Consider the following 22,772-nt stretch of genomic DNA (forward strand, 5'->3'; position numbering starts at 1 on the left):
CTTGGTAACTAAGTAGCAACCACTGTTAGTATCTGTGTTATTTGTTTTGTACAGAGTGGTCACACCTGGTCAGTTCTGTGGTTTTATATTTTGTTTAATATTGATGAATTAAGAAAACACTAACTTGCCATGTAAAAATTATTTTTCAGATTACATTGGAGGCTATGCGCTCAGACATTGATGAAGTTGCTCTGCAGGGAATTGAATTCTGGTCAAATGTAAGTGATGAGGAAGTAGATTTAGCAATTGAAGATAGTGAGGCTGCTGAAATTGGTAGACCACCTCAGAGAACATCAAGGTTTTATGCCAAGGGTGCTCTTCAATTTCTTGTACCTGTGTTGATGCAGAAGTTGACGAAACAAGTAAGTTGTGCATATGCATTCCTGGTTGTCAGTTTCCGTAAATTTTTGTTAACAATTTGAATTACAAATTGCAGGAAGAATTTGATGATGAAGATGATTGGAACCCGAGTAAAGCAGCTGGGGTGTGCCTCATGCTTCTTGCTACATGTTGTGAAGATGACATAGTTCCATTTGTCCTTCCATTTGTCAAAGACAATATAAAAAGTACTGATTGGAGGTACAGGGATGCAGCGTTAATGGCTTTTGGTAGGTGTTTGTGCCTATTGATTGTAATTGTGACAAACTGTAAACACTTTTAAACCAAGAATGTCAATTCTGATTTCCATTGCAGGTTCTATTTTAGGTGGCTTGGAACCAAAAACCCTGAAGCCACTTGTAGAGCAGGCAATGCCCACATTAATAGAACTTATGTACGATAGCAGTGTTGTTGTGAGAGATACTGCAGCATGGACTTTTGGGAGGGTGTGTGAAATAATACCAGAGGCTGCAATCAATGAAACATATTTGAAACCTTTGTTGGAGGCACTTGTGAATGGACTTAAAGCAGAACCACGTGTTGCTGCAAATGTCTGTTGGGCATTTACAGGATTAGCAGAAGCAAGTTATGAACAAGCAGTAGGGAAAGAGGAACAGGCACAACCGGAAACCTATTGTTTGTCGCATTATTTTGAGTTTATTGTTCAGAGGCTGTTGGAAACTACTGACAGAGCTGATGGTGCACAAGTTAGTTTTTACAAAATGGTTTGACAATGTGATAATTCAAACATTGACGATAATTTGTTTTGTTACATTTTTATCTTCTTACAGGCAAATCTTCGCTCAGCAGCTTATGAAGCATTAATGGAAATGGTTAAAAATTCTCCAAGGGATTGTTACATTACAGTGCAAAAGACAACAATGGTTATTCTTGAGAGACTGCAACAGGTTTTGCAGATGGAAACGCACATACAGAACCATAGTGACAGAGCACAATATAATGATGTGCAAAGTCTGCTTTGTGCAACACTACAGGTTAGTGTGTGTGTGTGTGTGTGTGTGTGTGTGTGTACAATAAGACAGTTGGTCTTTTAAGAATGGGGCAGGTGTTTGGCTTTGGTATTGGATAAGGAATAATCTCGGCATTTGCCTTGGTAATTTACTGAAACCCAAATCAGGATGTGTAGCCAGGGCATCTCCGTCCTACTGAATATTAGGTCAGTGTTTCACCAGCTGCATTGCCTCATTTGGTCGGTGCATAATGTATGGTGTTCCTTGATCTGTACACAAATGGTTTCTAGTAAATCGTAATATGAAACTCAATTCTGGCCTCCATTGCTGAACACAGGTATTGTGTGGTGTGTAATGGCTTTGTAGTTTTTTTTTCTGCTTAAGAGTATTTGACAAAGCACTTTAACAGACCATTGTGTATGTTGAGCTCATTTGGAAAGCTTCGCCAAGTTTTAAATATTGTTTTCTCAGTTTTTCTTTTGTTATCTTTGTTTATTCCTGTGTAGTCAAATTTCCAAAAAGTGATTTGCTGCTTGTGTGTTATCTCCTCTGTTCAAATTTTCTCGTTGTAGGCATTGACTGCATATTATGAATGTTCGTTTCCTTCCTCCTCCAACCAGTGAGATAATTTGAGATTTTCAGAGGACAACTCATTATGGAATTTCAATGTTGAACAGATTAGAATACATAGCAGGGTTAGTCATAAAGTGATGAGGTGTTTAAAGACTTGCAGAGAGAGGAATGTCAAAGATTTGGAATAACATTTCTACGTCTACGTCATGAATAGTTTGATGGAGCTAGCTTCCTTTCAAACTAAATGCAAGTGTGCAAAACTTTCAGCATTCCTGCCATTTTAGCGAATGCGTTTCTTTTTAAAATATCAGATAAACAATTCTTATTATGGTTAATGCTCTTGTAAACATATTGACAAGTTGTTCTTTGATACAGTAGTGTATTGATTATTTATCCGAATGTCAGTCAGCTGAGTGACGGCTCAACAGAACTGTCACTCACTTTTGCGTGCTGCCATCGCCCAACTATCGGCTGCCTACATCCTGTCACCATTGCTGAGTTGCCGACAATAGTAACGGTTTGCTGCCTGCTATGATCATGTGTTTCAACTTTTCTGCATGATGTAAACTTGAGATATAAAATGTCTAAATGTAAACGTATTGTCCTTTCTAGGAGAAATAAATGAGAGATTAATAAAAGATTATAGAAAGGTGAATTAGCAACATAGTTACCTAATGAGTAAAAGTTTGGTAAGTTGACAATTAAGGGTGTAAAAAAAAAAAAAAAAGGATGAGCATCACAAATGTCATATGATTCTACTGATGGATCAAAATGTCTTAAAACTACAGTCACTGCAAACATGGAATTAGATGAAGCTGTCTACAAATGCTTGCACAAAGACCACAAGGAGAACTTCCCTCTGGTCACATTATGTGTGAAAAGGCAATTCAATTTAATGAAAACCTTGGAGGACCTATGAATTATATATCAAACATGGGTTGGATAAAATGCTTAATGAAGACACAGCATCCATGAGCTTCGAATACAAGGAGAAAAATTCTTTGCTGATTCTTTCCAAATCAAGTGAATGGGAGTTTGGGGGCAGAAGAGTGTGCTCTTGAAAATGTTTACAATAGTGGTAAAACTGAGCTCATTTGGAAAGCTTCGCCAAGAAAAAGTATCTTTGCATAATGAATTAGCAGCACATTGTTCTGAAATAAGCAAGGATTGTAGTACTGCTTTAGCTTTTGCTAATGCTACTGGTGGCCACTGACTGCCTATGGTGGTCATTTTTAAAAGTGGAAAAACTGTGTTGTTTCAAACATGTTAGTATGTCTGTGATGCCTATTGTTTATATCTCACAAAAAAACGCATGGATGAATAGTAAAATTGTCGTAGTATGGTTTATGGATGTTTTCTGTACACTCTGTAAGAGCTTATCAGTTTGGCAAAAGGGAGAAAATATTGCTGTTCCTTCACAATGCTCCAACTCACCCATGGTGATATTTTAAATGAAAAGGATGATCTTATTAAAGTCTTGTTTCTTCTATCTTAAGTAACATCTTTATTACAGCCTGTGGATCAAGACGTTACTGAGAGTTTCAAATGGTACTGCAGAATAGAACTGTTATTTAAGTTAGTGTTTGGAATTGAAGAGGAGGGAGAAGAAAACCTGTTCATAAATCATGAAAATATTGATTTGAAAGATGTCCTACATAATTGCAGCAGCATGTAATAGTGTGCAGGAACAAATGTTGAAAGAGCCTGGTATATAATTTTGGGTGTGGCAGAAAGTTCTCGATATGTAATTGAAAATTACAAACAAAATGGTATGACTGAAACGCCCATTATCCTAAAAGAACTCGATAAATGTAATGTAGTCGACGTTCAATAATGGCTGAGTGTTAAAACAGATCCAGAGCACCAAATCCTGCAGGGTAGCAAAATTGTAAACCTTGTCACTGACAAGTCAATCCTTTAGAGTACTCATACCACAACCTTTAGTTCATTCAAATATGAGAACATTCTATTTACTGCTTCCCAAGGTGCATTATAAAGATGGTTCAGAAACCTATTCACACCATTCATAAGTGATCTGACCACTTCACAGTACTGTAAAAAAATGAAACACCTACAGCCATCCTTATGCTCTTTATGTAGCTACTAGCTACAGCACTTCAGTCCATCATTTTCGGGCCTTAGTTGATGATGAAGGATTTATCATGAATCATATATAAGCTGCATCAGTGGCCAACATAAACAGTTTATGTGAACGGCCATGGTCCATAAGACCTCCAGCCAAAAAGATGGCCATACAAAAACTTCACAGTACAGTATTTCCTCAGTTTAAACCATAACCTCCCCCCCCCCCCCCCCAACTTTTTTTTGTGTGTAATAAATTCACTGGAGACTTTGATGGAAGACATGAACCATTTGCATTGTCCATTGTAAAATTTTCTGTTATTTTTCTCATGTATGCGCATGTGTTACCATTTTTTTTTACCAGCACAATCTCATCAGATTTCCATTTCCACAATACAATTATTACCTCCAGTTGTTGAAAGAGAAGAGTCTTCTAGTGATGTGACCACTTTACAAATCACTTTCCTTGACTTAGATGTGGTAAGACATCTACATATAATATTAATTGTACTTCAGTACTGATGGTGCCACAGAATAAGTATGTATCAGTATTGTTTGCTTGAAAATTAAACTATAAAAGAAAATTTAGAAACTTCATGCTCCGGTATCAAGGAGCTTGCCTGAGCCTATACAGAGATTTCTCAAGTTTGGAGACCAGTCTGCAACTGTCTCCTCTGTGTGGCCCTTTAGGAGAAATGTCATTACTGTAGATAAACACACATAAAAAATACATACACTATCTTTGCTTTTGGAACTAATTCTTTCATGACAAGGAGAGGTGGTGGATTGGTAAGAAGGAAGGACTGGTCACTCAGATACCAGGATCATGGGGACCCACCTGTTGTCATTCATCCTGAGTTCAGAGTGATCTGTCCTTCCTTTTCATCAATCCCCAAACCATCACCCTCTCCTACCGAAGGAAGGAATTATTAGTTCCAAAGCTATAGTGTATGTACCTTCATGTGTGTCCCGACAGTACTGACATTCCTGCTGAGGGTAATTTTTACTTGAAGATGCTGTATTGTGCATCTAGTTGTTAGATGCAGGTTACAATTAACCATACAAGCACATTCAATAAATTGCCACAGATGTGGGTGTCTTATCGTCTTTGGAAACAATTCTTGTGTTGATTTCGACATGTTTCTGGAATTCCTGGTGGTTGTCATTTAAGTAAATGTATAGTAATGGTTTAGAAGCCACGTTTTACCATTAAATCATTTTTGTTTCTAGCTCTTACAAAAAATTTTGTATTTGGTTTTGCTTTGAAAGTATAAGGTTTTCAGATGGTGAACATAATCTGCTAAGTTGAAGGTGGTTCAGCATCTTGGCCACAGGAAGTAAATAATATCACAGTGTGATGTCCATTTCATGTTCACTCATTAAATGATTCCTGTCCGGGTTGGGGATTTTCTCTGCCTGGGGACTGGGTGTTTGTGTTGTCCTCATCATTTCATCATCATCCTCATCATTTGTGACAGTAGTTAGATTGGTCTGTGAACAAACTGGGACTTTGTATGGGTGCTGATGACCGCGCAGTTGAGTGCCCCACAAACCAAACATTATCATCATCACTTGTTAAATGATGGTGAATAAACCACTATAGAAAGTAGAAAGCTTTTGGTGTGATCTGATCGTAACACAAAGTGTCTAGTATAATCATCCCATCTGACTAAAAGGTTCATGTACTAGTTCTTAGCATTACGTGTATGGTTTGTATCTGTGCTGTTCAGTCAATTGTGAGATTTCAGATGTTTGCACTAGTACTCGGAATGAAAAGTTATTGGTATCTTTGTGTTAACATAAGACGAAAAAGTCAAGAGGGTATTGATTGCACATGGTTTGTGAAATTATTGGATTATGATCAGTTGGAAATTGAAGAATATGTATTGTAAATTACTGTTTCCTATTGAGTCCTTATGATATTGCCAAGCAAGTCTTGTATTGGCCATTTTAGAGGAATCAACTAAATTTTCCTGGAAATAAGTTTGTTTTTTTAGTGGTAAAATTTGCTTAAATCCAAGATAGTTATACTGTATTCTGAATTTGCCAAATTAATTTGTCAATAAGTGATCAAGTTGCTTGATGATGGTGTTATTCTTTTTTAGAGTGTGCTGAGGAAAGTAACTCCAGAGGATGCACCCCAAATTTCTGATGCTATAATGACGGCACTGCTTCAGATGTTCAATTCAAACTCTTGTAAATCTGGTGGTGTACAGGAAGATGCACTGATGGCTGTGTCTACTCTAGTTGAGGTTTTGGGTGAAGGCTTTATGAAATACATGGATGCATTTAAGCCTTTCCTTTGCCTTGGCCTAAAAAATCATGCTGAGTACCAGGTATCATGTGTTTGGTTTATACTATTTTTACCTACTTTCCTTAAGAAACTTTTTAATGTCTGTCAACAATGTAGGAAAAGACAGGTTGCTACTTACTGTAAAGAAGACAAGCCAAGTTGGATGAAAAGTTATTGGTATCTTTGTGTTCAAAAGTCAAGAACGTATAAATTGCATATGGTTTGTGGAATTATTGGATTTTGATCAATGGGGAATTCCAGAATATGTATCATAAATTACTGTTTGCTGCTGAGCACTTCTGAAGTTGCCAAGCAAGTTTTATGTTGGCAACTGTCTAAAACTTGACTTGTCGTCTTTACAGTAAGTAGCAATCTGTCTTTTCTTACATTGTTGATATTCCTACCTGAAATTTCTGTTTTTACTTCATGTGTTATTGTGCAGGCAAATTTATCTTCTTTGATTATTTTGACATAAGATAGGTAAAAAATCTAAATTGTCCTTCTATATGAAGATAGATACTATTGATGAACTTAATACCATCATTTTACCATTTTCGTTGCCACATGCAGGACTATACTATGGGACTAAAGCCAAAAATGCAAATCATGTATTTGAGTTCTGTTTTCAGGGTTAGAATGAGTTGGCCAAAATTTATGCACAGTTGAAAGTTGCTCTGTTAAGCAGCTGGCAGCTGTTGCAAACAAGTGTTGGAAGCACTGTCTTTCCCATCCCCCCCCTCTCTGTTAAAGAAATATTCCTGAGATAATCAGAGATGGTCTTAGTATTATTTACTCTCACAAATTCTGTTTCATCTCCAACATATCAGTTCACTTGGCTGTGTTGTGTACTAAGTACTCTGTACAATCAAAGAAATTGTACATGGAGCATCTGGTGTGAAACACCCACCCACCTGAACAAAAAGTATGCGGTGCTGTCTGAAACGGGCAATAAAACCTGAGTGAATGTGTGAAATTTCTGTTGTTTGGAAAGCATTCTACACGCCATGTCAGGTCACAGCAAACACATGAAGAAAGTAGTTAGTTAACTGTCATTAGTTCAGATGGACGTTAAGAGAATCATACTATACCCCCGCCGGCGAAACATTGCACTTGACAGTTCGCTTTGTGTCTAGTTAGGTTGGCTATACTGTAATAGCAATGTTGCAACAGCAGCCTCTATACACACAGCAGACGATACAGTTTTCCGTCCCGTCTCGTAAATGCAAGCGATTGAGCAATTACAGTGTATATAAAAACTCGTTTTTAGTTGTACTACAATGACAGGAAGTAAACAACCATATAATAATGCATGTAAAAGCATAACAATGCGCACCCTTTCGATAACGGACCAAAGAAATACAACAAAACAAGCATCTGACAACTGGTACTTTAAAATCAATAATGTACGTAGTTAACAAAATAAATAATAACTGAGATTGCAATAAATAACCAATATTAGTAATTTTTCACTCACCAATTTACAGCGATAATGGCGCAATTCCATCCAGTTCGCCATCGTCACTGTTGTCCGATTCATCGCCAAAACCGCCTTCATCGTCGTCATCAACAAGACAAATCATTAATTGTTCATGGCCACTGATAATGCCTTCTATTGTCTGTGCTGCTCGTATAAGCTTCTCGACGTGCTCTACTTTTTTTCTCCATGAGGCTGCATCCACAGTCACAAGAGCTTCACGCAACAGCTTTTCCACCTCTGTTATTGTAAAGGACTTGTTGTTGTTCCTTACATACATTTTTACATCACTCCATATTAGCTCAATAGGGTTGAAATGGCAGTGATATGGTGGCAGCCTTATTACAGTATGACCCTGCTCCTTGGCAATTTAGTCTACTACATATGTAGGTGTCGTAGGCTTATTTTCTTTAACAAGAGAATATAACAGAACCTTTGTCATACTCATATCCGCTGCAATATTTCGAGCCTCTAACCACTGCACCATAACTTCTTCGAGCCTGTAACCATTGCACCATAACTTCTTTCTGATCATTTGTGGTTGGGGCTTTGTTCTGTATCACCGAATGATATGGAGCATTGTCCATTACAATTGATGTAGGGACAGGAGCATTGTCCATTACAATTGTTGTAGGGACAGGAAATTGTTTTAAAAGTTTCCTGAACCACTCAACAAATCATGTGTGATCCATATCTTCATAGTAATCACCAGTCTTTTTTGATCTGAAAACTAAAAGTGCGTCAGGAACAAAACCACTGGAGGAGCCTGCATGGACCACAATTAATCTAGCTCCTCTTCCCGTCGGCTGATGGCCGGTACTGCTGGGTGTGTTATCCGTCCAACATTTACTGACAGCTTCCCCGGCATTAACTCACGTTTCGTCTAGCCAAATTATGGAATGAATGTCTCTGCACACAATTTTGTGCAAGAAAATGCTACGAGCGGTAACAATATGTGCCCTCTCTAACAGTACTTTGCATCCGTCTAGCGTTTTGTAACGGAAACCCATGTTTTTTAGCACAATTTTTAGTGATGTTTTACCACCCCTGAAGAGTTCACTTTCTTTTAAAGAGATTAATTTAATAACTTAGCTACAGTCGGATACTCTTTTCTGCTGTAGTAAGCATAAACATGCCTACGAATTGCATCAGTCTGGAAAGAATCTGAATCTGTGATAGGACTAGGCCGCTTTTTCTTCTTTCCCGGGGTTGATAAAAATGTATTATTTGATCCAGACAGCTCGGAATCATTACGGCTCCTTCAGTATCTTCCAAGTTTTGTAGTAATACTCCCTTACTTACTACGGTTCTTGCACTAATACCAAGAGTTTTCGACGTACGTTCCACCACTTTGTCGGCAGGAATTGATGGCTGTCCATGAATGCTTACGTAGTTTTTCTCCTGCTCGTAAAACTCAAGAGTTCTGCGTAGTCACTCCAGTGCCTGGCTGTTTAGCGGCACCCCTCGACGCAAAGGATTGTCACTAGGTGAACGAAGTCCTTTCAGTGGCATTTTCCAAGTATGTACACTCGCAACGTAACAAAAGTCACAACGATATAGCACACAGTACAACGAAAACACGCGGTAAACAACATACAATTCACGTTGTATACACATTCACTAAACAAAGCCGGCAACGCGGGAACTTTGACGTCACAGCACGTAACAGCAGTGCTCACTGCGCTGTGATTGGCTGGTGCTCGACGCTGAACGCCTAGCGCCTATCGTTCTTCACTTGTTACTCTGTTATGTTGCCAACTTCATACGCAAACGTCAAGTGCAATGTTTCAGCGGCCTGGGTATAGTAGCCGTTATGGGCAGAGGATGATAACTGCCTCTGGCTTCTGAGATCAGAAAAAATCAGTTTGATCTGCAGAAAAGGTGGAGACAAACAGCTGTGCTCAAAGTGTTTAGTTGGAGCTTACAGTTTGTAACATTTGTCCCAGAAATTACTTCTCCTCCAGTTTTGATTTAAATGGGGGGCCGGAACCAGATACATCAGGGTAAGTCCAAAGTTAAGTGGTCCAATAAAAATTAAGGTGGTTGCTTGACCATTTTTAAGTATCTTAATTTTTTTTGTATGTGATCACCCTATAATTGAGAAGTTCAAAACAGTTTTTAAAAAAACTTTGCATTTCACGTTTACTGAATGGCGACCATTTTTGTTCGTAAGCGCGTGACAGTGTTTCAGTTTAGAGACATTAACAAAAATATGAATACCTCTGCACTGGGTTCAGTTAAAACATTGCAATTGACATGATTGTTTTCAGACAAGTGTCCTCTACAACATTGTCTGTTACGCAAAATACCCTAAATTCAAAAATAACCAGTCAAAATGACCTCCAAAGTTTGGTATCCAAATTTTGAAACATCCACTCTTTAGGCCCAAAAATAAAAAAAACAAGGAGTGATTTATGAGAGTATTTTTTTTCCTATAGTTAGATATCATACACTGCTAGCCTCATATAGAGCAAGAACACTTACAAATGTTTCCTTAATTTCTTATGAATTTTCGAAATTTGAAAATTTTCACTTTTTGTAAAGTTTGGGGTTAGTTATCTAAGGTGGTACTGAATGTAAAAATATGATTTTTGCACAGTTTGTACACCTGTATGATAGCAACATACTGTAAAAATTTCAACATTGATATCTGACTGTGAAAAAAGATATGAATTTTTGAAAATGTGGAGATTCGTATTACTCTAAAGCTGATCTTATGGCTACTGCCTATTCATGTGTGATATTGGCAGTATATATTCAATTATTATTGAAGTAAGGTACTGAATTTTATACAAAAAGTGAAAACGTCATTGAAATTGACATTTATATTATTTTGACGTACTTATAATAAATATTTTCAATTAACATCCTTAGAGATGTGATTCTTCCTAAACCTGGAGGTGAATGTTGAGAAAATTTATTTCTTCAGACAGCTTCTGTGATATAGAATAAGACCTGCCAGTTGCTGTGGTAAGTTCAAGCACTGAAAGTTTCCTTAAAAAAATTTTCATTGGTATCCAAACTTTGCCCGCGAAAGGCAAAGGTCCCGAGTTTGAGTCTCAGTCCGGCACACAGTTTTAATCTACCGGGAAGTTTCATTACCGTATTTACTCGAATCTAAGCCGCACTTTTTTCCGGTTTTTGTAATCCAAAAAACCGCCTGCGGCTTAGAATCGAGTGCAAAGCAAGCGGAAGTTCTGAAAAATCTTGGTAGGTGCTGCCACAACTAACTTCTGCCGTCGAATATGTGTAGCGGTACACAGGCATGCTTTGTAGGCACGAAGATAAATACTGGCGCCAAAACCTCTGCCTCTGCGTCAGTTAATAAATTTTAACAAAAAAAAAGGTGGAAAGCGAGCTTTTTTTCTTCGCCCCAAGTTTCTACCACTGCTTTTTCATACATTATCCAACGAAGTAAATACAAATTCCGTATTGTACATCTTCAAATGTAGCAGAATTTCAATGTACTGCGAAAATCCGACTGGCAAGACTGTTTGAGGTGTTTGTCAATATGGCCAACTTTACGTTCTGAATTTTTTCCTACCTGTGAGAAGAGATGGTTGCTAATAGGAACCTGATGAAATGTAAATCATATGCAGTATTCTCTTCACCATAAGAATAATACGAATATAAACATTTTGCCATGTATTGTTTCGTGTTTGCTGCTATCTCATTTAAATCCTGTCTGCCTAATAAACTACGAAACTAGAGTGAGACAACAGCAAACGCGTAAGAATGTAGGTATTGTGTCATGTTTATATTCGTATTATTCTTATGCTAATAGTGATACAGTCAGAAATGAAGCACGGCAACTGACTAGAATTTTAAATTTAAGATGACTCTAATTTCTGTGCAGAATTTCGTGTACTAAAGAAGCGACCTCAAAGATTTTCTAATGCAAAAAAATTTTCGCCTAACTCGTTCAGAACATGTTCTATCATACGCAGTCTATTATTTGGTTCTTATTGTTCATTATCAAAGAAAGCAGCAGTGTAAGTAACAACAAATAGCAGTCTCTTGCCATTGTTTCACTAATGAGATGATTCCTCTCTTTTTTTTTTAATTGTAAGCGGCGGCAGCGCACACAAAAGCAAGCCATGCCGCGAGCGGTGACAGGCCGTAAACACGCACTATCAGAATGCGACAAACAATGCATGACACAGTACAGTAATGCATTTTCAGCTTAGAGTGACATAAACACCTATTTAAAAAAAAGATACTTATCAGATCAAAGCAAAATAAGCAATCGATTCAAACCAGAGGAAGCACGTGAAAAAGGAAGGGTACCCGTATAAATATGGACGGAGTGCCTGATGCATAGCAATGGCTACCTGGTAAAGCTTAACTGCTAAGCTTAAGACTCAAACCAAACTACTGTGGTTGTATCGTCATTCATTCGACCTAAATTGTGTCTCATATTACAATGGACCAACTTTGTTTCGATTTGGAGGTGCGGCCTAAAACTTTTCTCTCCCCTTGAATTTCGAGTCTCAAATTTCAGGTGCGGCGTAGATTCGGGAGGGGTTGTTTCCCCCCCCCCCCCCCCGAGTCTCATTTTTCAGGTGCGGCTTAGATTCGAGTGCGGCTTAGATTCGAGTAAATACGGTATTCTAGCTGTCTGATATATGAAAATATCCCCCTTATCTCACTGAAAACACTTTTCTTGATCTACATACATCTTTGTGCCCGCTGGTACTAAATTGTCTAGTGATCACTGATACCATCGTCTACGTGAACATCTTCAAAGGGGTTGGGTTGCCAGCAAGACTAGTATATTTTCATCATGAATAGTGTGCTAAACTATTTGTTTTATACGATTTTCAGAAAAAGCTTTTGTAGCTGTTTTCAGGATGTTTTCTCTCATCCAGCACTTGCGAAGTTTTTCTTACCAATTAATTGTGGGATGATTAAAATCAACTCTAAATATTACAGAACATGATGAATACATCATAGCAATTTAAAATTTGTGTTGGATTTGAATCCTGTTGTAAATTAAGTTAGAGTTCCAATCTTCTATAAATTTTCAATTTCCACAACACATTCATTCACTAGATCTCAAGTTCACCACTGATATTTCGCATTGGTATTATTTTGTATCACTGTATATTCATTGATTTCATCATCATCAATCCATTCATTTTTCTTCAGTGCTTTAATTCAATTTATATTCTGAAAGTGTATTTTTAATCGGGAAATCTGGGAAAAATCCGGGATTTTTTTTCCTTGTCTGCGTGTACACCCTGCTTATTTATTCCAATTAGTTACTCTATTTTTCTTATGTTCATGGATATGAAGATGGTTTGATGGCACTAGAAGAGTTGTAAAATTAGAGTTACAGGGTCCAGAAGAAGACCTCATATATTTCAACAGGTGGTTACAAACAAACAAGGATACATAGGAAAACAGTTCTATTGGGGAAAGACGAATACTATTTCATTGTATGTTGGTTGGTTTTAAAAATTATGTCCAGTAAGTGGTGTTCGGCGTTGACATTGATGAGGCCTTTCCCATATTTCTTAGCATCATTTCCGGTGGAATGGCAGCCACTTTTTGAGCGATTGCCTCCAAAAGTGCTTGTAGGGTTGTGGTGTGGTGTTTGTTCACTTGAGCCTTTAAGTGTCCCCAGAGAAAAAAAATTAAAAGATGATAAATCAGGTGATTGGGGGGGGGGGGGCTGGTAATGTCTCCTGGTCAAAAGACATGATGTCAATGAAACAAATCTCTCAAAATTTCTGGAGAGCACGGAAAAATGTGAACTGTGGTTCTGTCGTGTTGGAACCAGACTTCTCGCTCTTCGTGGTCTCCAACAAACTTGTTCTACATACGTCGAAGGGAGGTCTCTCATCATGTGACAGCAGCAATTTGAAGTAACTGTTTCAGTTCTGTCATCTTCCACAGAAAAAAAAAAAAAAAAAAATACGGACCCCACATGCCAAATTTAGCAACAGTACAGCAAACTCTTAACACCATGGACATGAAATGGTTGTTGAAGCTCTGAAGGATTTTCTGCAGCCCAGTAGTGGAAGTTCCATTTACAGTACTAAACAAGTGGAAGTGGACCTCATCACAAGGAAACAAAATAGTGCTGGGGGGTGTCCTGAAAAATTTTTTCACACAGCTCTGAGAGTTTCCAAATTGCTCTTGCCCAAGTCTTAGGTAACCATCCTTCTGTATGGGTGCATGTGAGGCTCTCTGTGCAGGATTCTTGTACACTCTTATCAGCCAATCCCATGTCAGCTTCATGTTTAAGTGTTGAATCCTGTGGAGATTGGTGGATGGACACACTCACGTGTGCCATATTATCTGGCGTTTTTACCGTCCAAAGTTGGCCAGTAGATTTTTTTCAGCGCGGAGCCTAATGCCCTAAAGTTTGATACCCAAATTCACATAGTTTTTTTCCATCATAAACAGAATTTTTAGACAAGTTTGTAGCAAATGTGAATTACTCGCTGAGCAGCAATCGCAGAACCACCATTAGTAATATACTCCACAATAAACACACAATGTTCACCTAGTCAAGCCATTGCTCCTATTGAAAGTGGTATGTACACTGGTATTGATAGGTACTCCTCCATGTCAGTATCCCAACAACTCACACAGTGGCCTCTCCAAATGTGGGAGGTGTTTTTGCTGGGTCCTGTTCATACAGCCGAGACAGACAGTAAAATCTGTGGTATATTGTTTTCAAACAACGACTTACCTGAAACAAAATAACCTTCTCCTTGGAAATCAGTATGAGTATTGTAAATACTGATCATGTGAAACTAAACTTGTGCTCTTCACAATATCCTCAGTGCCATGGCTAGAGGAAACCGGAATGATTCTGTGTTTCCAGACTTTGAAATAACTATTGATTAGTGCCACAATACCAACTTTGAGAAGATTTGTTCCTACAGGATGTCTAGCCAAGTATGCGACTAGATCAAAAATTTCCTGGTGTCAAGATGCAACACTCTATCCTTGATAGTCGTCTACAGTAACTGAAGTAATTTTTGATGCGGCTTATGGGGTGTAATAGGGCCAATGCTCTTCGTATTATTAACAAATATCTCAGTGGATAGTGTTAATTGCAATGTCAGTCTTTTCACATTTAATGCAGTTATCTGTGAGAGAATTGTACCCAGTAAAAATTGCTGTAATGTTCACTTAGAGTTTGGTGAAATGTCAACTCTTAAGGTAGAGAAATGCAAAATTGTTCATGCAACATAAATGTGATTTCCTTCAACTGCAGGTTTAATTAGTCATAATTGATAAGTCATCACATAAATTCAGCAACAATAATTTGTAAGTATTTAAAGTGGATTGACCACATAGGTTGTTGTATGTGAAGCAAATGGTTGGCAATGGTACATTGGTAGGACACTGAGTAACTACAGAAAGTGTGTGAAAGAGATAGTGTGCAAAACAGTTGCACAGACTATCCTTGAATACTGTTTAAATGTACAGGAGCCATGGGATACAGGGTATGTACATCGACTGGCGGTGCAAATGATAACAGGGTTGCCTGGCAAGTGTATGAGAAAAAGTTGACAAATCTGAATTGGCAAATTATTGAACGTGTCATACATCTTGTGAGAATCAGCTTCAGGCATAATCTGCAATTATGCTTCAGGCCCCTTTGTCATATTTGCAGTGTCTCTACTGGATATGTACAAATAATGAAAAAATTATTCACTGCTTAAAATGGGTTGGAGGAATTAGTTGAGATGCCAAGTATGTTTGCACTTGAATGTGGGTCAAGTTTAAGGTTTTGTTATTTGTCAGTTTGATCTACGGAAGTAAGTTTCACATGTCCTTTTAGTGTAATGAAACATGTATAGTTCTACTTCAGTAAGTGGTGTATGTTTGAAGGGATTGTGTATGACACTTAATGTAAGTAACTCTTCTACTCGGGTACAAAATTTCAGAAAAATAGAAGTGGAAACTTCCATATGCAGCTCTTCATCACTTTATCATTGCTGCTAAATTTAGGATGTTGATGAGAAGAAATAATGTGGAAGGAGTCTTCGTGTTATGTCCTGAGGTCAGATAGGACATAGACTTATTCCCTGATCAATATATGAAGATTTCTCTCTATCCTTTGGGACTTAGTTCCCTTCATGTTGCAAAATAAATAGAAGAGTTGGAGGAAATAATACTTTTATTGACTATGCAATTCCTCAATACAAGACAAGGACTGAAGAATATCCTGCAGTGCCAGATATAACCTGAGGTCACTAAGGGAAACTGTAGAAAAGTTTAATTAAGAACATAGTCCGTATCATTACACATTAATGAAAATTGCAAAGATTGAATGTTTCTGTTTATATTGTGCTTAGAATTGATTTAGGAATTTCAGTACTTTATTCTGTCACAGGTTTGTGGTGCTGCAGTTGGATTAACTGGGGACATCTGCAGAGCTTTAAAAATTAAAGTTCTTCCTTACTGTGATGAAATTATGATGTTGCTTCTTGAAAACTTAAGGGTAAGTATAACAGTCCGTCTCTAATCTTCTTATTTGTTGTCTGAAAATTTGTTGTTTAATAAATTTTGTGTTAAATATTTTTAAAGGACACAACTGTTCATCGATCAGTAAAGCCACAGATATTGTCAGTATTTGGAGACATAGCTTTGAGCATTGGTGCAGAATTCAAGAAGTATCTTGAAGTAATTTTTCCTACATTGGCTCAGGCATCACAAGCCCAAGTTGATAGAGTGAGTATGGAATAAGTATTAAAAATAGTTTTTATTTGCTTGTGTTCTACTCATCTGATAAGCTGTACATTGTAAAACACTATAAGGTACTGTTAAATTTATTTTTTAATTTGCGACTAGTTTTGGCGAAAGGCGTGTAACACCTGTTGTATAAATGTCTTGAATACAGAATAATTTCAGGTGAAGAGGAGTTTCAGAATTGTAGGGAAAATATAATTTATATTTAAAAGGCAGGGTCAACAGCCAGAGTTAATTTCTGCGAATGGACAATGAAACTTTCAATAACTTGTTTAGAGTTGGAGAATGGGAATGTATAGCATACATCATCTGTGGAGGGAACGAGGGGAAATAGTTCTTTTTATTTTATCGCATTCCTTCTTTTATGGTTAGTGCAGAATATTTGTTTTTCTTAACCTAGTCCTGTGTAATTTATTGTTGTGAAAGATGCAACACTGCTACCATTGTGACAATTGCTGGGGCTGCTTTGGTTTCATCCTTGATTGTAGTTTTCATTGTTGTGGAAACTCAGTGATATAAATTGTAGTAAAACTATTTTTCAACGAACACATGCTTTGAAACAACAACACGAACAATGTGTGTCCTCCCATCAAATTTTCCCCTAATCAAACTTTGTCAAACACAGCAGATGTGGTCTATGTTTGACAAACATGTCAAAACAACTCCATATACAGTCAGATATTTGATTAACATTATCAAATATGACAGTCCTTAACACTAATGCATTAAGTAAATGTGTTATTCTGATGTATGAACAGAGATTATTAGTGCCTTTGTAGGTTTTTCTAGTAATGAGAGGAGGGAGATCAAGAAGAGATGGTAGTAAATCTTCTAAGATTGTTTTGTTATATTATTCCCACCAGTCATGCATGTTAAGGAAAAAGTTTTTGGAGGGGTCACTGATTGAATTGACAAAAACAAATGTGTGATGCTCTACAGCAGACCTGGCCAAACAGCGCCCTCCCACGTTGCACTAGAAGTGCAAGAGCAGATGGAGGGATAAGGAGGAAAAGGGAAGGGAAAAGCAAGGCTGCAGCCAGATGCTGCTAGAGCAAGACAGCTGCTTTGTCACAAGAAGCTTGCTAGCAGTACTATTTGTATTAAGTTAGATTCACATTCCTTAGGAATACTATGCCATCTGTGCACTTGTGCATGCCCCCCCTCGCCCGCCCCCACTATCACACTTCATTGTCTGCCACTCCCACCATACTATCCCTCCCCCTCCCTGCCCCAGCCTCCTCCTTACCCCTACCCAGTCGCCACTCTCATCATGCACTGGTGCTGCTGCTTGGAGTGTAGTTTCAGCTCTCTGAGACTGCAGACGTGTGTGCAAGTTGCGTTTGTGAGAGTGTGCATGTATGTATGTGTGTCCACTGCTGACAAAGGCCGAAAGCTATGATTTTGTGAATCTTTTTATTCTGCCCATAGCGACTCAGCTTCTCCGCTATATGGTGAATACTCATTGTGAGCACTTCTCTGAACAGCTTTATCCCCCACCTTCCTTTATTTGCAAATAATTCTTTTGCACAAATCTGATATTTTGGCTACACTGTCTGTCATCTCCTCCATCGGTAAGATCAATCCCTTCTCCTCCTTATCATGGCTCCCCCTCCCGTTCACCACGTACACCCCCCCTTCCTTCCTGGTGGTTTGCATGACTTTCGCGAATATGTGCTTCCCCCTCACAGGGTTCCAGCCGTTGCAGTGCTACTTCCCTCTCTGTGGTGCAAGCCTATCCTTCTACTGTTCTTTTTTCATCTCTGCTTTAATGCCGATTGTGCTTAGATCTGGCTTTTGATGTTGGACACTTGGTTTCATCCCTTCCAGCAGTCTATAACTTTAAATTCCTAATTAAATGGTCTCATTTTAGGCTTGACTTGCTACTACTTTCCAAATTTTATAGAAGTGGAGGCATGTCCAGCATGGCTTCCATTCCAGCGGTTGGTGTGCTGCTAATTCCGCCCGTTATGGCTAAGTAGGCCAATCTTTGCACCTTAGCAAGCTCTTTAGCAGCAACCTGCTGTTGTACCTTCTTCCACAACACTATGGCCCCATAGGAAATCCTAGGTCTAACCATTGTGGTGTATATCCAGTGCATTCCCCTGGGGCTTAGACCCCAGGTTTTGCCACAAGCCCTCATAGTACTCACTCAAGTGCTTTTTGCCTTGGAGCAGATACTCTTAATATGAGGGGTCCAAGTTAGCTTCTCATCCAAGGTTACCCCTAGATATTTCACTGTCAGCTTCACAGGTAGAGTTTCATTGAAGAGCTTTAGATTCCAACTTGCATGCTGAATATGTCTCTTCGTAAATGGCACCAGAACAGTCTTCTTACGATTAACTCTCAGATCCTGTTTAATGCACCATTTTTGCACAATGTCCAACCCTCCTTGTGCCATATTCATAACTGTGTCAGTGAATTTGCCAAGTATTACTATGACAAGATCATCTGCGTATCCTTGGCAGAAGCATTGTCTGGAATTTAGTTCCTCAATGAGTTCGTTCACCACTAGATTCCACAATAGAAGGGACAAAACTCCTCCTTGTGGGCAGCCTCTAGTGGTCTTAATTACCATCTTTTCATTTATCATGGTAGCCTCTACCTTCCTTCCACTAATCATGTCTCTGGTCCACCTACATACAGTGGTCCCCAGATCATGCACCTCTGCTGCCCTTACCATGGAATCGAAGGTCGTGTTGCTAAAGGCCCCCTCGATATCCAGGAAGATGCAGAGGGCTATTTCTTGGAAGTGAAGTGCTTTTTCCACCTTCCCGACGAGTTGGTGGAGAGCTGTTCCACATGATTTACCTGGTTGGTATGCATGTTGGTTCAGGTGTAGAGGGACCCTACATAGCCTCCTCTCCCCAACGTATACATTAACCAGTTTTTCCAGTGTTTTGAGAATGGAGGACAGACTGATTGGTCTCATATCCTTGGTCTTGGTATGATCAATTCTCCCTGGCTTTGGAATGAAGACAACCTTCACTGCCCTCCAAACATTGGGAATGATTCCTACTGCTAAACTAACCCTAAATAGCCTGCATAGGATTCTTATAAGCTCTCCTCCTGCCTGTTGCAGGAGAGCTGGAAAAATTCCATCTGGGCCAGGTGACTTAAATGGCTGGAATGTTCCCACCACCCACTGGATTTTGAAGTTCACACACTCCTTGGCCGATTCCCAGTCCTCTCTTCGAGTGTCTGAGAACCGTTCTCTCTCTGGGGTCACATACTGGTCTTTGTTAGCCGGCAGAGCGTATTGAGGAAAGTGAGTTTTGAGGAGCAATTCCAGTGTCTCATGTGCTATCTTTGTATATTCCCCATCCTCCTTCCTCAACGTACCGCCTGAGTTACTTGGTACTCTAGTGAGAATCTTGTGAAGTCTGGCTTGTGCAGCCGTGCCTTCCAGTTCCTCACAGAATGCCTTCCAGGATGCCTCCTTTGCTTGTCTTATTGCAAGGTTGTAAAGGGCCTCAAGATATTTAGCCCATTGTCCTTTGCGTCTCGCAATATTAAACAGTCTCCGTACCTGTTTTCTTTGCGTTTCCAATTTGTTATTCCACCAAGGAACACTCCTATTTGTGCACTTCATGGTGATTGTGAAGTTATCCTGATATGAGGTCACTATGGCAGAGGTAACAGCCTCTGCTACATCCTCAAATTCTACCTTCTGCTTCTTCCCTTCTGATATTCCTGAATGTAGGTTCATTGCCCCTACTCAGGACCTCCAAGTTGTTAGCTAAGAGGAATTCAAGAAGGTACTCAACTCTACTGTTAGTGTCCTTGCTGCCCCACACTAGGTCGTGGGCATTGGCATCGCACCCCACCAGCAGTTGGTCACCTTGCTGACGGCAAGTCTCTACCAGTCTCCTCACCTCCAAGGGAGGGGGAGAACTGTCTTCGTAAGGAAGGTATGCTGAGGCCAAGACAATTTCCCTCATGATAACCTTCCTCACATTTCTGCATTTTGATGGTGACTAAGTCGCTAGAGCAGAAATCTGTCATTGGCATGAAAGAAATGCCGTTTCTAACATAGATGCGTGATCTGGAGTTTCTTAGATTTCTAGCATAGATCAGCTTACCTCCAGTGCCTCCGAGGCCTGATACACCCCCCTTTGTATAAATAGGGTTCTTGTATCAGGGCCCCGTCCATTTCCTGTCTCCTCAGGCAGCGGCTCAGGGCAGCAGAGGCCCCTTTACTGTGCTGCAGATTAATCTGCAGCACCTCCAGGCTCCGTCTTACTGCAATCTTTGAGAACCCTAACGGTGACCTGCGAGAACCCTAAAAAGTTTCAGGTTCTGCTCCCGCATCGCCTTCAGGGACTTCTCACCACCAGGGTTCGTCCTTCTGGAGCAACCTTCTGGTTAATCACTCTCCAGTCTTCTGTCGGGACTTTTCCGAACAGAGTCTTGGGAGAGACTTCCTTAAGAATCTTGGGTACCCATAATGATATCTTTGCAGTTTTAAGAAGCTCCGCTGCCGTCTTGACCAGCAGCTTCGCATCTTCCAACGGGGATATCATGGGCACCTTGTCCTTAAGCGATTCTACTGTGTGGAACTCCTCACAGACAAAAATGAGTGCACCACGGTCTAGATAGACCCTCCTGAAGTTGGGACCTGGGCCAGCGTCCCTCCCAATCTTTTCAGGGGACCATCTGTACTAGTTCCTCCTGCTGCAAGGTAATGGCCACCAGTGGATAACCTTCCTGGATAACTGCCATCCTAAAAACAGAGACTGCAGTACTATAGGTCTGTTTCCCTATTTCTTGCCTCGGTTTTTTCTGGACTCGCTTATCCAGGGAGGAGGGAGTCTTTGATTCCTCCCTTATCCGCTTACTACCTGTCTTTGACGTTGTGGGGGTCTGCGTGTCCCCTTCAACCTGAGACAGTTTTTTCCTGGGGGTCTTGGGTTCTAGTCCCTTTACTTCCCTCCATTTGTGTTTAGGAAGCCATTCTTATCCTTCCTTTTCCCTCTGTTCCCTGAGTAGCTTCCTCCTTTGGGCCCCAGACAAGCCTTTGATCTTAATCTGCTCTAGCTTCTCGGTTACAGTTTCCACTTCTGGCTCAGGTCTAGACCCTGATTCAGTAGTGTAAGTGCCTTCCATCGGTTCAGTCCCCGATGTTTGGGTATCTGAGGTCTCAATTTGCCCCTCAGTTTCTTTTTCTGTAATCATGTCCATGTCGGTCCCACGAGATTTGGGGACCTAGAAGGTACACACCACGAATACCCCACGCGGTGTAAGGCTAATTGAGGTCGCTGGGTATCCCTGAGGCTCTGTTTGCGACACATTTTCCCATGTGCCACATCCCCGTTGGTACGGATCGCATCACACCTTGGGTTGGGTCAGGGAATAGGATAGTACTAGGAGTGGATAGGGAAGAAGGGGTGTTGTGGGACACTCTTGGTCTGATCCATCAGCTTAGGCGTTTCCGGCAGTAGGTCCTCTACCTTGGGCATAGCCCTCAGCTTCCCGCGGATACACAAGCCTCTCCACCCGCACGGACAGTGCTTCGTCAAGGTGGTGTCCCCTGGAGAGGTGCTTGGGTACATAATACATGGAACTGCGATGCATTAAGATTAAATGGCAATGTAAAATATTGCTAACCTGTACTTTTGTTTTTCAGTTAGATTTGTTCATTCAAAAAAGAATTTGGTATTTTAGTGTTACGTGATAGTTCCCAGCCCTTCCATTAGGTCTGTATATCTGCCTTTCTCTAGAACACTTCTACGGTAAAGAATAATTTAAAAAGCAACCTTTGGGTTATTAATATGTATCTATGTAATGTTACCTACTTACTGTGAAAGAACATAAGATGGATAGTCAGATTTTCCTGTTCTGCAACAATGTTTGTTGTTTTTTCAGAATGATTTTGACATGATTGATTACCTGAACGATTTACGTGAAGGTGTGTTGGAAGCCTATACTGGTATTGTACAAGGCTTGAAAGGTGATGGCCAGACTCCAAGCCCAGATGTTCAGCTTATGGAACCCCATGTGCCATATATTGTACAATTCATAACAGTTATTGCTCAAGATGCTGATAGAAATGACAGCAATGTTGCATGCTGTGCAGGACTCATTGGGTTTGTATCATTTGCCATGGTTTTTGTGAGGGTAGTCGTTACCTTGCTCTAAAACTTTATCTTTCGATGTGTGTAGTATTACGTGACTTTTAGTTACTACAGTTGTTGTTGAATTGAAATATTAGTTTGTCTGTTAATGTGATTTACTACTACAACTACTACTCAGAGGAACTATTTTAGAGAGAAAAATGGGCATAACGTTATTA

At 39.6% G+C, this 22,772-nt stretch overlaps 1 protein-coding gene across 2 annotated transcripts in view; it reads left to right on the forward strand.

Moving 5' to 3' along the window:
• LOC126088501 (importin subunit beta-1) overlaps nucleotides 1–22,772 on the forward strand; it is a 46,297-nt gene that overhangs the window by 17,982 nt on the left and 5,543 nt on the right. For both annotated transcript variants that reach the window (XM_049906643.1, XM_049906644.1), the window contains exons 7-14: nucleotides 150–362; nucleotides 437–608; nucleotides 694–1,085; nucleotides 1,170–1,373; nucleotides 6,110–6,340; nucleotides 16,128–16,235; nucleotides 16,322–16,465; nucleotides 22,346–22,566. In XM_049906643.1, the coding sequence (XP_049762600.1) occupies nucleotides 150–362; nucleotides 437–608; nucleotides 694–1,085; nucleotides 1,170–1,373; nucleotides 6,110–6,340; nucleotides 16,128–16,235; nucleotides 16,322–16,465; nucleotides 22,346–22,566 (1,685 nt within the window). The remainder of the gene's footprint in view (nucleotides 1–149; nucleotides 363–436; nucleotides 609–693; nucleotides 1,086–1,169; nucleotides 1,374–6,109; nucleotides 6,341–16,127; nucleotides 16,236–16,321; nucleotides 16,466–22,345; nucleotides 22,567–22,772) is intronic.

The sequence above is a fragment of the Schistocerca cancellata genome, chromosome 6, assembly GCF_023864275.1.
Source record: "Schistocerca cancellata isolate TAMUIC-IGC-003103 chromosome 6, iqSchCanc2.1, whole genome shotgun sequence".
In the NCBI taxonomy this organism is placed as follows: Eukaryota; Metazoa; Arthropoda; class Insecta; order Orthoptera; family Acrididae; genus Schistocerca; species Schistocerca cancellata.